General features: G+C 43.7%; 1 protein-coding gene across 1 annotated transcript in view; it reads left to right on the top strand.

Annotated features, from left to right (window-relative positions):
- The window catches only part of DENND3 (DENN domain containing 3), a 46,349-nt gene that overhangs the window by 9,343 nt on the left and 21,431 nt on the right, over nt 1-15,575 (top strand). Inside the window, exons 4-11 of the mRNA XM_038760474.1 lie at nt 225-367; nt 2,057-2,168; nt 3,233-3,352; nt 4,923-5,141; nt 7,208-7,329; nt 9,484-9,639; nt 11,902-11,998; nt 15,233-15,336. Coding sequence (XP_038616402.1) covers nt 225-367; nt 2,057-2,168; nt 3,233-3,352; nt 4,923-5,141; nt 7,208-7,329; nt 9,484-9,639; nt 11,902-11,998; nt 15,233-15,336 — 1,073 coding nt within the window. The remainder of the gene's footprint in view (nt 1-224; nt 368-2,056; nt 2,169-3,232; nt 3,353-4,922; nt 5,142-7,207; nt 7,330-9,483; nt 9,640-11,901; nt 11,999-15,232; nt 15,337-15,575) is intronic.

Raw genomic sequence — 15,575 nt, 5'->3', positions numbered from 1 at the left:
GGCTCATTTGGGGGTAAAGAGGTGTCCAGAGCCTAGTTGGATGAGAGCAGCAATCCTCCTAATGTGAAGTGGCCTGTGTAAGTCTGGGAGTGATTTATTGTTTCCAGAGGAAAGAGATCCCACCTTGTTTTTTATCAGTTTCTCATCTTGGGCTTCTTTAGTATAGATTGTTGAGATATTATTCAGAGGAAAGGCAACTTGGTAATATACAATTTAATTTTTAGGATGAATATTGTTTCTACAATGGCAAACCTCATTGGGAATCTTCTGGGCAGACAGCTAGAGCTTCTGGCTGCTTCGTGCCCTTTGCCATTTGTGTCATCTCTAGATACCCATATTACAACTCTTTCAAAGACTGTCTCTCCTGGTAAGAAATACTCTTGACTGTGTGTGAATCCTAGAAATATTGTCTCACTTTAAAAAAAAAGATGAAAATGAAAAGCAACAGGAAAATCAGATACAGCTGTGATGATTTGTGATATTGAAATAGAATACAAGGAAAAAGGAAAGTCAAGTAGCTCAAATGAAAATTATGTGAGATTTTTAAAAGTTTAGGGTCAAAAAAAAAAACCTAAAACATCTCTTGCTATCCCTTCATTCTTTTTCAAAAACCAAGATACAAATCATTTAACCATTACTGGCATGTAGCACAGTCACATGAGTAAATCTATTCATGACTGACTCCCAAAGCTTCGTTGGTATGTCTGCAAATTACACCTTTTTATGCAGGTGCAAAACACCTTCGCTAAACATGAAAGGGACAGTATTCTAAAATGCCAAGAATTTGCACAAGGTGCAAGATACTTATAGTTACAGAAAACGAAAACTAACATACGGACATATATTTAGATTTTTGGTGAACCATAATATAGCAGCGATGTGGTATTTTGCGTTTCATTGGTATTTTATAAGCAGTGGGGCACTTGGGGGCAATCAGGAGACCAAGAGGCCGATTTGAGAAATGTGACTTCTGTTCATTCATTCAGTTGTATTTATTGAGCGCTTACTGTGTGCAGAGCACTGTACTAAGCGCTTGGGAAGTCAGCGCTTAGAACAGTGCTTTGCACATAGTAAGCGCTTAATAAATGCCATTATTATTATTATTGTTATTATTATTACAGTTGGCAACATATAGAGACGGTCCCTATTATTATTATTATTACAGTCGGCACCATATAGAGACAGCCCCTGTCTAACAAGTGCTAAACCCATGATTGCAGCAAAGGACAACATTTCTGTGTTTTCCCCGAGGAAGACATTGTCTGGGCCCTGTTGGTCTTTTTGGCCAAACATCTGCCCACAGAGAGCACCTCACTTTTAGGCATGTCGTTTTTGAATCTGCGGGACAGGTGGCTATGCACTTAACGTACTTTCTCCTATGTTCAGCTCTCCACTCTTTCATCAAGTAATCAGTGAGTCAGTAGTCTTTATTGAGCACTTACTTTCTGTAGAACAGTGTTTTGTTAGCACAGAGAAAGGTCACATTTCTGTAAATGAACATTTTAAGCTGAATACTATGATGAAAATAATATAAAAATCGATTGACTTTTCATTTTGGAAAATGCCGTAATGTAATTGTAGGGGTTTTCTTCTGTTCGATGTCTGGCTCATTTTTGAAAGTTTTTTTTTTGCGTGCATGGTAAATGCAGTCCCAGGCACGATCTGGTGCCATTAGGGATCCAGGCAGGGCCTTGATCCTGGTTGCCAAGCAAATGGAAACCTTCCATGGCACAATCGCTCCTGAAGTCAACGCCCACAAAACACATTTGAAGGCAAATAAGTTTAGATCGGCCCAAAGTCCTGGGAGAAGTTATGAGTTAATTCTTTGTGTGTCTCAAAGCGAAGACTGAAAGCACAGCATGTGGAAATTTTAAACTCTTTGCACAATATTGACAGGGTAGTTCCCTCCCCGCTGCCTCTCCCTTCCCACCCACCCCCTTCCTTCCTTTTCCCTCCCCTCCTCTCCGCAGTCAGATTGGACTGCTGTTGATATGGTTACCCTAGTTAAAGGTGTTGATTTGATTTTTTTTTCTTGTTTTTAATTCCATTATTTCAGCCTGTTGGTGCATCTGAAACTTTGTAAGGATTTTGATGTTGATGATCATATCAGAGAATTTGCTGCAAAACTTTCTTTAATCCCAAGCCCTCCACCAGGACCACTCCATTTGGTAATTAAATATGGAAGCTCAATATCTATAGTGATGATTGTTCTAAGAAGATACCTGCCATTCTTTCCTAATCTGAACTAATGTCGGCCCATACTCACTCGATCACTTCGGTCATTTGCAGATTGAAGTATGAGGAAACTGAATTACTCCCTGTCACCTCAGTTTCTGCTCTTGGAAAATCAGTACAGCGTCATTTTGTTTGGAAGCCGAGATGAGGTTTTTTAGCTCTGAGCACTGAACAATCCAGGCTTGTACTGAAACTTGGAACCACAATTTCCAGAAGGTTAAGCAAAGTTAGCGAGTGTCCTCTTCTCTCTGAATCGGGTCAGGTGTTTCCTAGGAGCGGGTGGGAGAGAGGAAGGACCTGAGCAGAGAGTCCTGCTCCCAACTCTCCTGAAAAATCCTCCCTCCCCATAATTCAAACACCTCTGAGTGACAGGAAGGATGCTGCTGTGAGCCAGAGACCTGCTACTGCCCTCCATGGGCGCCCGTCCAGCAGCCATCACCATTCTGTCTGTCCCTGTTGGGTTTCCTTCTCTCCCGGCGGCTCCACTTCACGTGTTTCCCCCCAGGTGTCATTTGTCCCGCTTTTGCTGTCCCCTCATCCCCACAGACTAGCCTTGCAACTCCCTGCTCTTGCCTTGGTCCTGCTGAGGGCCCACCTGCCTGCCTCTACTTCACGCTGATAGGACCCTCTCACTTCTACCTGTCATCTTGCTGCCTACGTGACTGACCGTGACTTTTTTGTATTTTCTCGCCTTCACGTTGTATGGGAAAGATGGTTTCCTCCCTTTAGTGAACTCCCAAGTCACTGATGGGCTCACAGAAAACACACTTCAGAAATAACCAACTTCAACATTGTGCCCATCATGAATGTGCTTAAGAGTATTTCGTTCATTTTGCTGGGCAAAATGATTTCTCCATTTGGAATCCTCAGCTGTTTAGGGTGACTTCTTTAAATCCTGGGCCAAGGGTTCAGAGCAGTGTGGTAAGATATTATCAGGGAACCGTGAAGGAGTGAGTGCTGATTTCGTTGTACAATGCCTTGCATCTTATTGTCCCAGATATTTAACATGAAGCCTCTACAGATTGTGTTTCCTTCCCGAGTGGAACCTGACAGTCCGATTATCGACTTGGATCTTCATCTTCCATTGCTGTGCTTCACACCTGAGAAGGTGCTTCAGGTAAGTCCCTTTTTTAGGGTGGTCAGCTCTGAATCTTCTGGTTCTGCAGCTTTGTAGAAAGAGTAGATGGGTCAGAATGAAAGAAAAACATTTTCTGAGAAAGAGTAGAGCATTTTGACATCTTTTAGGAAGGAGTAAAGTTGAAATTACCATCATCACGTGGTCACATCGATTGACGTAGAAGTCCTTTAAAGAATATGCTATAGGAAAAGAGAAAAGTAATACAATTTTATTCTATTATAAGCTATTTTTAAAAATTAATGGTAGACTCTAAAGCCCCATCATATTGTTATAGCAATATAATTGTCAGTATGTTATTATATCCCATAATAATGATATTTATTGAACTCTTAAACCAAGCTCTGGGGTAGGTACAAGATAATCTGATCAAATCCAGTCCCACATGGAGCTCACGTTATAAGGGGGAGGGAAAGCAGGGAATTATTCCCCACTTTACAGGTGCGGAAACTGAGGCCCAGAGATATTAAGTGAAGTGCCCAAGGTCACCCAGCAGTTAAGTAGCAGAGCTGAGGCTTGAACCTGGGTCTCCCAATGCTCAGTACAGTTTCCTTTAGGCCACTGTGTCTCCACAGCAGACAGGGAACTGTTTAAATAAGCAGAATGTGGTCCGTGGTTTTCCCAAATGACTCATCAGAGAGAAGAGTAGGTGCAGAGCCAACACTGCCTTATCAGGGCAAAATGTTCCCTTCTTTAGCCACCAGGAGGAATTCAAGACAGGAAATAGACATTAATCCCTTCATTAAAACCACTTCTTAGTTTTTATGAAGTTATGTAGTAGTTAACTGAAAGCAGCCTACTAGGGGGCAATCGGGAGGCACCAGAGCAGGAGCAAATGAATGGACAGTGGGGAGAGCCGGGTATTGTGTGAAAAACTTCCTGGAAAATGGGCTTAGGGACCTCAGAATTTCCGAAGGGGGAGCTCCTGTAACCAAAGCAGAGCTTACCCCTAGGGAGCTGGTTGTCTCCATCTATGCCTACAACGGCCACCTTTAATACTTGGCCAAAGCTGGTTTTAGTTGCGGTGTGACAAGCGCGAAGAGCCTCTCTAATGCCAGTGGTTTAGTAATTTGTCACCCGGTATTATCTTTCGTTATTTGTCGAATTAAGATACATTCTGTCTTTGTGCAACGTGCAGTCCGGGTTTCGGGTCCCATATTGGCCTTTCCGGGTGATTTTTCACCATCAGTGGCGTGGTCTTTGAGCATGGAGGTCTTCTAGACTATGAGCCTGCTGTTGGGTAGGGACCGTCTCTATATGTTGCCAACTGGTACTTCCCAAGCGCTTAGTACAGTGCTCTGCATACAGTAAGCGTTAAGTAAATACGATTGAATGAATAAATGAATGAATGGAGGGACAACTCGATAAATATGTTGTGTTTAGTTGGGAGGCTGCAGCACAACTTAAACTGTGTGCTATGATTTAACCACCAGTTCAGTGTTTCTATGAGTTTCATTTGTGGGTGGGTGGAGTTTATCAGTCTTTCATCTCCATAGTTGGATTTATGGTGTTCTCAATGCCATTTGTGGGGCTCTCAATATCTTGTGTCCAGATCATAACATGCATTTTGACAGAACAGAGGCTAGTGTTCTTCTCTTCCGATTGGGCCCTGCTCACCATCGTGGCGGAGTGCTTCATGCTGTACCTGTACCCGATCCAGTGGCAGCACACATTTGTGCCCATCCTCTCGGGCCAGATGTTGGATTTCGTCATGGCTCCCACATCCTTCCTCATGGGCTGTCATCTCGATCACTTTGAAGAAGTCAGCACGGTGAGAGTGGATTGTCTCTTGGTGCCGGCTGTTAGTTACGAGGGCGTCATGAGACCGGAGGCAGGCATGCTCCTGAAAGATCCTTTGAAGCTTCCCAGTATGCTGGTTTCGAGGCCCTGCCCTCCAAAGTGCTTCACACTCCAAAGTGCTGTGCACCAGAGGAGTGGCTGCGGCCAAACAACACCTGCTTAGAAGTGCAAGTTTTCTAAGCTGGAGTTGGACTGTCTCAGTACTGCAGCAGTACTTTTCCCTGAAGGAATTCCCAAGACAGGGAGTTGGGGAGGGGAGGAGCCCACACAGAAGCCCATTCAACTGCCAGCAGGAGGGAGGCTCAGAGCAGCCAACCCTGAGGCTCCTGGCTGTCTGGGGAACGAGTCAGAAACTGTAGCACCAAATCTACATTCAGAGTCCCAAAGCACTGATCTTTGAGGCCAGCGTGCCTGAAGAATTCTATCCCAGGTCTTCACCGTCATCATTCTCCTCTTCTTCCTCCCCCTCCTTTTTCTCCTCCCCCTTCCCCTGGGGTTGCCTCTTCACCCCTTTCCCAGCCTGCTTGGCTGGGAAGCTCCTGAAGGCTTCAGACACAAGACCTTTTTGTTGGAGGGGAAATAGTACCAAGTGGGGAAATGCGTCTGGGACCTGCCTCTCACAGGGCCCAGCAGAGCTCCCAAGGTACATTAAGGTGGAGTAACTCTCGGAACGAGAGCAGTCATTCCAAAGCTTTCTGATGCTTTGATGGCAGATTCCACTTGCATGAAGAAAAGTAAGTTCCTGAGGGTTCTAGGATTCGAGGTCAACACTGAATCGCATGAAACCAGTGGGAGCAGAGTTTCTACTGGTCAGCTCGGGTCCCCGGCCGCCCCACTTTCTGAAGCTCCCTAAGGAAACAGCCAGATCAAGGGAGGTGCATCTCAGAGTGAGAGGACAGCACTGAAAGAGCGGCACTCGCTCTGCTCAGGACAGTGAGCGGAGATCCTAGCTCAAAACTCAGCTACTGATTTTTGGAGTATTTTGTAGGTTTAATACATAAGTCCCACCTTTTCCTTTTTTATTATTACTATTATTATTATCAACAACAATAATAATAATATAATCATGATAATAGTAATAATTGTGGTATTAGGTGCTTAGGCTATGCCAACAGGCACTGGGGTTGCTGTAAGATAATTACATTGAACACGGTCCATGTCCTACCTAAGGCTCAATTCTAAATGGGGGAGGACAATAGGTATGCAATCCCCATTGTACAACTGAGGATTCTGAGGTACAGAGAAGTTATCCAGGGGCACACAGGCAAGTAGTAGAGCTGGGATTAGAATCCGGGTCTCCTGGCTCCCAGAATTGAACTCTTTTCACTTGGCCACATTGCCTCCTACCATTGCTGCCTCCTGTCCCCTTTCCCAAAAGCTAAGCCCCCATACCTGCACACAATAAGCGCTTAATAAATACGATCAAAATACGATTGAATACCTTTTCCAATGTCCGCTGCATTCCTGCCTGGCTGCAGGGACAGGTGGAGTTACCATGACTAAAATAATATACTGGGGGAAGGTTGAGTCTGGACATTTAGTGAAGGCTGTGTGTGGCGGGGGCTGGTGGTTGTATGCATGCATGTGCATGCTTGGATGTAGCTATAAGTGCGTGTGTGAAGTGACAGTGGCCATTATCCACTATTTTCCATCAGTGGCAAATAACTGGGCATTTTGGCTTCATCCCCTAGAGATCTTGTCATTAATAACCTTGGACTTATAACGATTTTTGGTACCTTTGTCTCAAAATCAAGGGGTATTTATTGAACCAAATTCCATTTTCCTAATCAGTTTTTCATGATCGGAGTTGTTTGCTTTCCTGGAGAAAATTTTCAACCATAGCAAGCTTTGTAGATTAATTTGCATATTAAAGGTGTCTGGAATTGTTTTACCTCCTAACTAATAATGAAACTGAGTTTGATAAAAGTGTATTTATAGAAAGAGAACTTCTTTCTAGTAAAACTTTCTGAATCCCTCCAAATTTGGTAATAAAACATTTACTTTAATAACTTACTCATTTTCAACTGTATCTTAAAGGAAGGAGATGATTTAATTCTAATAAACATTGATAATGGAAACATTACCTGCACCAAGTCCTCAGGTGGTGAGATTGACATTCCAGATATTCCATCCCAAGCAGCACAAACGTTTATTCAAAGGTAAAAGTGGAAAGTGCATTTGTTTAAAAATTTAATCTACGGATGATTTGTGTTTGATTAGCTTTAAGCAGATTTCATTGTAAAACTCGCAATGAATATACTACTGACCCTTCCATTTCTATATTCCCTTTTCGCTTGAGAGAACTCTGAAGGTGTTTGTGGCAGGCAAGTGTTTAAGTTTATGCAGGCCTAGAAATTGCATCTTCTGACTAACTGACCCAAATATAGGCAGTTAGAGGGAAGAGGGGAAAAACTAAGTGGATGGTCAATTCTGGAATGCTTGGATTGTCTTTAGTATTAAAGAGTTGGAGTGGACAGAGGGGTCCCCACTACAGGATTGCATGTAACTGGGTTATTTTCAGGATTTACATACAAATAATTTCTAAAAAAATTCAGCTTAAACCCTTCAAAACTCTGAGATTGTATGTCTGCCCTTTGGGCTCTCTGAATAGCTCTGCTGCTTTGTATCCTGCTGTCTGTTCAGAGTGCAGAGTCTCCTCCCTTTCCCCCACTCCTCTCCCACCTCAGGTTGCAGTCTTGGGGAGCGTCCCAGCTGTCTCTGCTCCTGGGTGGCACAGTGCCACTCTCTTTCTGCCCGCTGCCGCACCCTCACCCCCACCTCAGACAGGTGGCCTTGCTGCTGGCCACTCCTTTACTACATTTGGACCAGGTCATTGTGATTCAGGCTAAAATACAAAATGGAAATTGTTTATAAAGTTTAAACCCCGTTTTATCCACATTATCACTAGTGTTAATTTGCCACCTACTGTGTGCACAGGTCTGACCAACCTGCTTAAGAGAGTGCAGTAGGTAAGTGGACACGAGCTTACAGTCTAGCGGGAGAGACGGGCCCTGAAGCAAATTACAGATAGCGGAAAGCAGCAGAGTATAAACACTTGTCCTAAAGTTTTATGGGGGTATGGTGAACCCAAGTGTTTAGGTGATGTGGAATTTTTCTCCAGATTTAAAAAATAAAATTCAACCATTACCAGAAAAATCCGTACCTCACACGTAAACCATACTTGGAAGAAAGTTGGCCGTACTCTTAACAAGAACAAATTTCTTGTTCAAAAGCATCCTGATTTTTTTCTAGTATCAAAAGATGTATTCTCCATAGAGTGTATATGGGTCAAGAAACTTCCAACTCCATTGCTATCAAGTCCTTCAAAGCCAGTCTGATCACAGTAAACGGATTCTTATCCCTTACCAACAGTGTTTACTTTTCTACTTCTTGTGTATTCAAACAGGAAGTATCTAGGGCTGTTAAATTTTATCTCCAATGAACCTTAAAACTGGGACGTTTTCACATCTATAAAAATTTACTGATTCTGATTGATAGTGGACTGGAGAATGTGGCACTGATTTCCGAGGCCTGGACCCACTGTAGTTTTGGGCGTGGGCTCCCAGACTGTCCAGTGGCTCTGCCCCACTAGCCCCCTCTAACCCTATCCAACCCCCTCCATAAATATGCTTGTGAGCCTCCTCCGCCCTTCCTTGGCAGGTGTGGATTGGGGATGAGGCTGGGACCTGAGAAGTTCCGTCAAGAGCCCCACCTGAACTGAGGCCACGCTTTCCTGTAACCATGTCTAACCAAATCTTTCTCCTGGCGTGGAGTTGTGTCCCAGCTCCCTAGAAAAAGTGGGGGAAAGCATACTATCGGCCCCCTGGAGGAAAGACTAACCCAAAAAAGGCTGCTCTGCTCTCTGAGTAATAATATACTGCTGGCAGAATGTTATCCTCCTCTGTATGTCCTGGTCTCCTGAGGTGATAGTGCAGAGAACGTACTCTGAACAGGGACAGCTTGATGTGATGTGCTATTTGTTTTTTTTCTAGTGGTATGTGCCCAGATTTTTTTTTCCTGCTGAGTTTTGGAAAGATGAACAAGGAAGCTGCCAGGAGTTTAAATCTCCTCTCTCTTCCCCCTCCTAGTGGGTGACTAGTGGGTGGCGTGGTTGGGGAGGTGGGAGGGAAAGAGTCCAATCCATAAGCACTTAGTGCAGTGCTCTGCACACAGTAAGCGCTCAATAAATACGATTGAATGAATGAATGGTATCGCTCTGTTATGCCTCCAGGTATGTGTATGGCAAAAATAACCTCGTGATTAAAATGGCATATTTTCTGGAAAAGAAATGACTCCTGTTTTCCTCTTCTTAGGTTAGAGAGCCTTCAATTGCATTATGATCTGGAACTCTCCCATCTCAGTTCCAGCACAGACCTGAGTGAAGTGCAAATGCGTAGAAGGATGTGGCAGCAAAAGCTGAACTCTGAAGTGCAGCAGATCACATTACAGCTAATTGTCAGCATCTTCAGGTCAGCTGGGTCCACTGTGAACTGCTTCCACTAGGGAAGCAGCATGGTCTAGTGGAAAGATTTTGGGCTCGGGAGTCAGAGGACCTGGTTCTAATCCTGAGTACTGTGTCACTTGCCTGTTGTGTGATCTTTGGAGAAGTCGCTCTGAGCCTCAGTTTTCTCCTCTATATAGTGGGGATTCAATAACTGTTCTCCCTCCAACTTAGATCGTGAGCCCCTTGTTGGGCAGGGACTGTTGTCTGACCTGATTAATTTGTGTCTATGCCAGCACTTACAACAGTGCTTTACACATCGTAAGTCTTAACAAATACCATTATTACAGTGTATTATTATTACAGTGCTCTGCACATAGTAAGCGCTCAATAAATACGACTGATGATGATTATTATTATTGTTGTTATTCAGGTGTGCGCAGTCATTTCAGTTTCTCAAGTCACAGTGCAGAATCCTTCCTCTTGGAAATTTTAAGTCCATATTTTTAAAATTTCTTACTAGATAATCCTTTGTGGTTTTTTTCAATCTGGCATTTTTCTCTGTTTCCATGATTGCACCCACCTCTTTGAACATAGACGATAGCTCTGAGTGAGACTGCAGAGGGGACCAGAGGGAGACGGGTTGGGGTGAGAGAGCTGACTGTGTGAACCTGCCTCTGTGGCTCTTCCCAGCCCCCTGATGCTCCTCCCTGAACCTTGCTGGCAGCAGTGCTCTCCCTCTGAGAGCCTGGTCCTTCTCATCATCGATGGTATTGCCTGAGTACCTACATACTGTAGACAGCGCACTATACTAAGAGTCAAGACACAGTCCCTGCCATCCAGATTTTATGGTCTAAACGGGGAGACCAGCAGACATAAATTATTTAACAATCGTGGCATCGGGAGAAAGACATAAGGCTTAACTTGTAGTAGCAAAAGTAGGGAAAGATGAGTAGTTAAGTAAAAAAAAAAAAGTAGCCCATGTAAATCAATAACAATTGTGGTATTTTTTAAGTGTTTACTCTGTGCCAAGGACTGTAATAATAATAATAATAATGATGGCATTTATTAAGTGCTTACTATGTGCAAAGCACTGTTCTAAGTGCTGGGGAGGTTACAGGGTGATCAGATTGTCCCACAGGGGGAACTCACAGTCTTAATCCCCATTTTACAGATGAGGTAACTGAGGCACAGAGAAGCTAAGTGACTTGCCCAAAGTCACACAGCTGACAATTGGCGGAGCTGGGATTTGAACCCATGACCTCTGACTCCAAAGCCCGGGCTCTTTCCACTGAGCCATGCTGCTGTACTAAGCGCTGGGTTAGCTACAAGTTAATTAGATCAGATACAATCCCTGTCCCATATGGGGCTCACAGTCACAGGGACAATCTAAGTCAACATATACCAAATTCCTAAGGGCTGCTTTATAAACTGGTGGTTGAAAGGTAGCTGTTGGATGGACGTGATCTGAGAAGATGGAGCTTGATTGGGGAAGTAAGAAAGAAGGAAAGAGAAGCTGGCAGAAAGCCATGAAACCTGTGGTTAAGAGTTTCTTCTTGATGCACGTCGGGGGAGGAAGGTCCTCATGGGGTAGAGATCATGGTTATCAACTCTGTTTCAGTGTACTTTCCCAAGGGCTTAGTGCAGTACTCTGTGCTCAGTAAATACCATTGATTGACTGATGGCAGTGGGAAAATTTTGAAGTATTTTTGAATTGAGTGTTGTGTGCCAAGTGGCATTTTAGAAAGATGATTCGGGCAGCAGAGTGTAGGGTAGATTTAAGTGGGGAGAGGTTGAAAGCAGAGAGGTCATTGAGGAGACTTATCCAATAGCCTAGTCAGTAGATAATGAGTGCCTGGATAATAATAATAATAATAATAATAATAATAATAATAACAATAATAATAATAATAATAATAATAGTATTCGGTAAGTACTTACTATATGCCAAACACTGCATTAAGCTCTGGAGTAGATGTAAGATAATTGGGTCAGACACAGTCCCCGTCCCATGTGGGGCTCACACTCCAAGCACCACCAGGGTTGTGGCCTTCTGGGAGAGAGGAAAAGGCAGATCCGGGAAATATTTTGGAGGGAATACCAGAAGAATGTAGTGCCAGAATGAACGGTCAAAAACTTTTCAGGGGAGTTTCTGATGATCAACCAATATTGCTGTGATGTAGAAAACACATCTGAAGGTTGTTCTTTTTGGATCTGGTTAAAAACTGTTTCTAAATTCTGTCTTTCTAACACTGATCCTGTTCAGTTTATCATGCCTTTCTTTCAATAGGGAAGTAAAGAGTCATCTGAACTACGAACATAGAGTGTTCAACAGTGAAGAATTTCTAAAAACAAGAGCAGCGGGGGATCAGCCATTTTATAAAAAGGTAAAGAGTCATTTATCCTTAAAAGTTTTTCTTTTGTTTTTTAAATGAAAAAGTGACATAGCTTTAGTTGTATACTTACTCCTGAACTTGACCTTTGGTTTTTTTAATATTAAGCACTAGAACCCTGTGATTTGCTACCCCTATTGGAAGGAAATTGAAGTTCTCTCTTCCAGGCGGGGACATGGCTAATTTAGGTTGGTTGGCCAGGCCCATTGCTCTGGGTTCATGTTTTCATGGGCTTCCCCGGGAAGTGGGGGGACCCACTGCCCGAGTCTCAGAACCCATCCAATATAGGTTGTGTCCCTTCGACTTAAGCGTGTCTTTGATGCATTGCTAGCCGCTGGAGGAAACCTGTGTTGTCGGTAATGTTGAGAATGGTGTTTCACTGAGGGGGCTAGCCTGGGCTTCACTTACGTTCTTGTGCTTTTACCTCCATACTTCCTGGGACTTGCCCCAAGAGAAACTTAACTAGAGAATGGGGTCTGTAATAGTCTATGAGTTGACAGAGGAAAAAGAGTTGGAGTGCTTTAGTACAGAGTGGACTTTGAACTGGGGAAGCAGTGTGTCCTAGGGGACAGAACATGGGCCTGGGGGTCAGAAGGACCTGGTTTCTAATCCTGGTTCCACTACTTGTCTGCTGTGTGACCTTGTGCAAGTCACTTCACTTCTCTGTGCCTCAGTTACCTTATGTGTAAAATGGAGATTAAGACTGTGAGTCCCACATGGGTCAGGGACTGTGTCCAACCCAATTGGCTTGTATCCACGCCAGCACTTTGAACAGTGCCTGGTGCATCTAGCTATACTTCTGTTTATTCTGATGACTTGACACCTGTCCACATGTTTTGTTGTCTGTCTCCCCTTTCTAGACTGTGAGCCTGTTGTTGGGTAGGGACCGTCTCTATATGTTGCCAACTTGTACTTCCCAAGCACTTAGTACAGTGCTCTGCACACAGTAAGCGCTCAATAAATACGATTGAATGAATGACTGAATGAATGGTGTATAGTAAGTGCTTAACAAACACCGCTATTATTATTATTAATATTATTATTATTAAGACTGAACTAGGGGAGCGAGCATCCACCAGGGATGATAGAACAAATGTTCTGTGGGTTTTTCTTTTTTCCATCAATTCTGTAACACAGCATCAGCACAATAACCAACTCAAGTTGGGTTCCAAATAGAATCATTGCCTAGCCCCTTCTTTTCAGTTACACAGATCAAGCCTAAGACCATCTGGGTATCCCTTTAGAATTCTTGGGAATTGGGTTGGTTTCAGCTCAGTGCATTTTAGTGTAATTTCTAGAGGGGAAGAGGAAAATGGTCTGCTCAGTGTTGGCAGAAGGATAGAAATGCCAGTGTTCTTCATCCCAGTGTAAAAAAGAAAAACCCACATTTTGGTTGTAGAAATCCGAGGGTGAGGATAATGAAGATACAAGCAAATCCAACCCAGTTTGTATCCACCCCAGCACTAGAACAGTGCCTGGCACATAGTTAGTGCTTAACAAATACTATAATTATATTGTTATTAGTAATTTTATTATTATGTGTGAGGGAAGTTTGTGGTCATAGCACAAGTCAAGAAATGGCTGGGCTTGTGAGATTGCAGCAGTCATGTGAAGCATTGGTCATAGTCATAACTGGAGAATTTTGAAGCCCTGCCAGATTTCCAGCAATGCAGGAGGTGGAACACTACCATCCTTCCCGTCTCACAAGCCCGCAACCTTGGTGTCATCCTCGACTCCGCTCTCTCATTCACCCCTCACATCCAAGCCGTCACCAAAACCTGCCGGTCTCAGCTCCGCAACATTGCCAAGATCCGCCCTTTCCTCTCCATCCAAACTGCTACCCTGCTCATTCAAGCTCTCATCCTATCCCGTCTGGACTACTGCACCAGCCTTCTCTCTGATCTCCCATCCTCGTGTCTCTCTCCACTTCAATCCATACTTCATGCTGCTGCCCGGATTATCTTTGTCCAGAAATGCTCTGGGCATATTACTCCCCTCCTCAAAAACCTCCAATGGCTACCAATCAATCTGCGCATCAGGCAGAAACTCCACACCCTGGGCTTCAAGGCTGTCCATCACCTCGCCCCCTCCTACCTCACCTCCCTTCTCTCCTTCTACTGCCCAGCCCGCACCCTCCGCTCCTCCGCCGCTAATCTCCTCACCGTACCTCGTTCTCGCCTGTCCCGCCATCGACCCCCGGCCCACGTCATCCCCCGGGCCTGGAATGCCCTCCCTCTGCCCATCCGCCAAGCTAGCTCTCTTCCTCCCTTCAAGGCCCTGCTGAGAGCTCACCTCCTCCAGGAGGCCTTCCCAGACTGAGCCCCTTCCTTCCTCTCCCCCTCGTACCCCTCTCCATCCCCCCCATCTTACCTCCTTCCCTTCCCCACAGCACCTGTATATATGTATATATGGTTGTACATATTTATTACTCTATTTATTTATTTATTTTACTTGTACATATCTATCCTATTTATTTTATTTTTTTAGTATGTTTGGTTTTGTTCTCTGTCTCCCCCTTTTAGACTGTGAGCCCACTGTTGGGTAGGGACTGTTCTATGTGTTGCCAATTTGTACTTCCCAAGCGCTTAGTACAGTGCTCTGCACATAGTGAGCGCTCAATAAATACGATTGATGATGATGATGATGGAACAGGCTTTACAGAATGTTGTAGTAGTACTAGTACTAGCATTTAGTAGTAGTGTGGAGCACTGTACTAGTTGCTAGGGAAATGCAGGGGAAAAAAAGTGACATGTTCTCCATCAAAAAAAAAAAAAGCTTACATGTAAACAGAGGAGACCAGGATTAAACTATTTCCAACTGGTGTGGTTAAAATGAAAAATTGAGTGCCCATATATTGGCGTGAAGGCCAAGGTGATGAAAAGTTCATCAAGTGCTAGAATTGGCTGAAGGGATGATATGGCTCAGGGTGCTGAGAAACTAGTCAGAGAAAGATTGTTGGAGGAGCTGAGATTTTTAAGAGGAATTTGATTTGGGGAGAGGTGGAGTCTCTGTGAAGTGGGGAGGAAGAGAGTGAAGGATCAGATGCAGGAGAGTAAAGAGCAAAGAAAGCTGTACGCGGGGTTTGGATGGATATTAGATAAAGTGTTTGCACTCAGTGCTTTGTTCAAACAGCTGAGTTTTTGCAGTAGGCCTAGAAATGAAGGGAGTCGTGAAAATGCATGTGTGCATGCACTGAACGATAATCAAAATTATTATTGTGTCTTTCAGGTATTAGAAACCTATATGTTTCACTCTTTCCTTAAAGCTCGTCTTAACAGAAGGATGGATGCTTTTGCCCAAATGGAGCTTAGCACTCAGTCCGAAGAAGACAGGTATATGTTTTTAACTATAAGTTACTGTGGAGTTGGATTGTGGTAATGTTAAGTAGTTGTATGTATTTTTCAATGAATTATTTACTGATCGTAAAATTATTTGAAAGGATAGCTGAATCAGCCAGGTCTTCTACCTAATTGATTAATTGATAGATTGATTGCTGTTTCCAAGTGGATTTATTCTGTGATGAACTTTCTGAATGGATGTGTCTCATCTCAGCTACGAAATTGTTATTGTT

The sequence above is a fragment of the Tachyglossus aculeatus genome, chromosome 18, assembly GCF_015852505.1.
Source record: "Tachyglossus aculeatus isolate mTacAcu1 chromosome 18, mTacAcu1.pri, whole genome shotgun sequence".
NCBI lineage: Eukaryota > Metazoa > Chordata > Mammalia > Monotremata > Tachyglossidae > Tachyglossus > Tachyglossus aculeatus.
The sequence above is the reverse complement of the archived record's forward strand: the minus strand, read 5'-3'. Positions and strand labels throughout refer to the sequence as shown.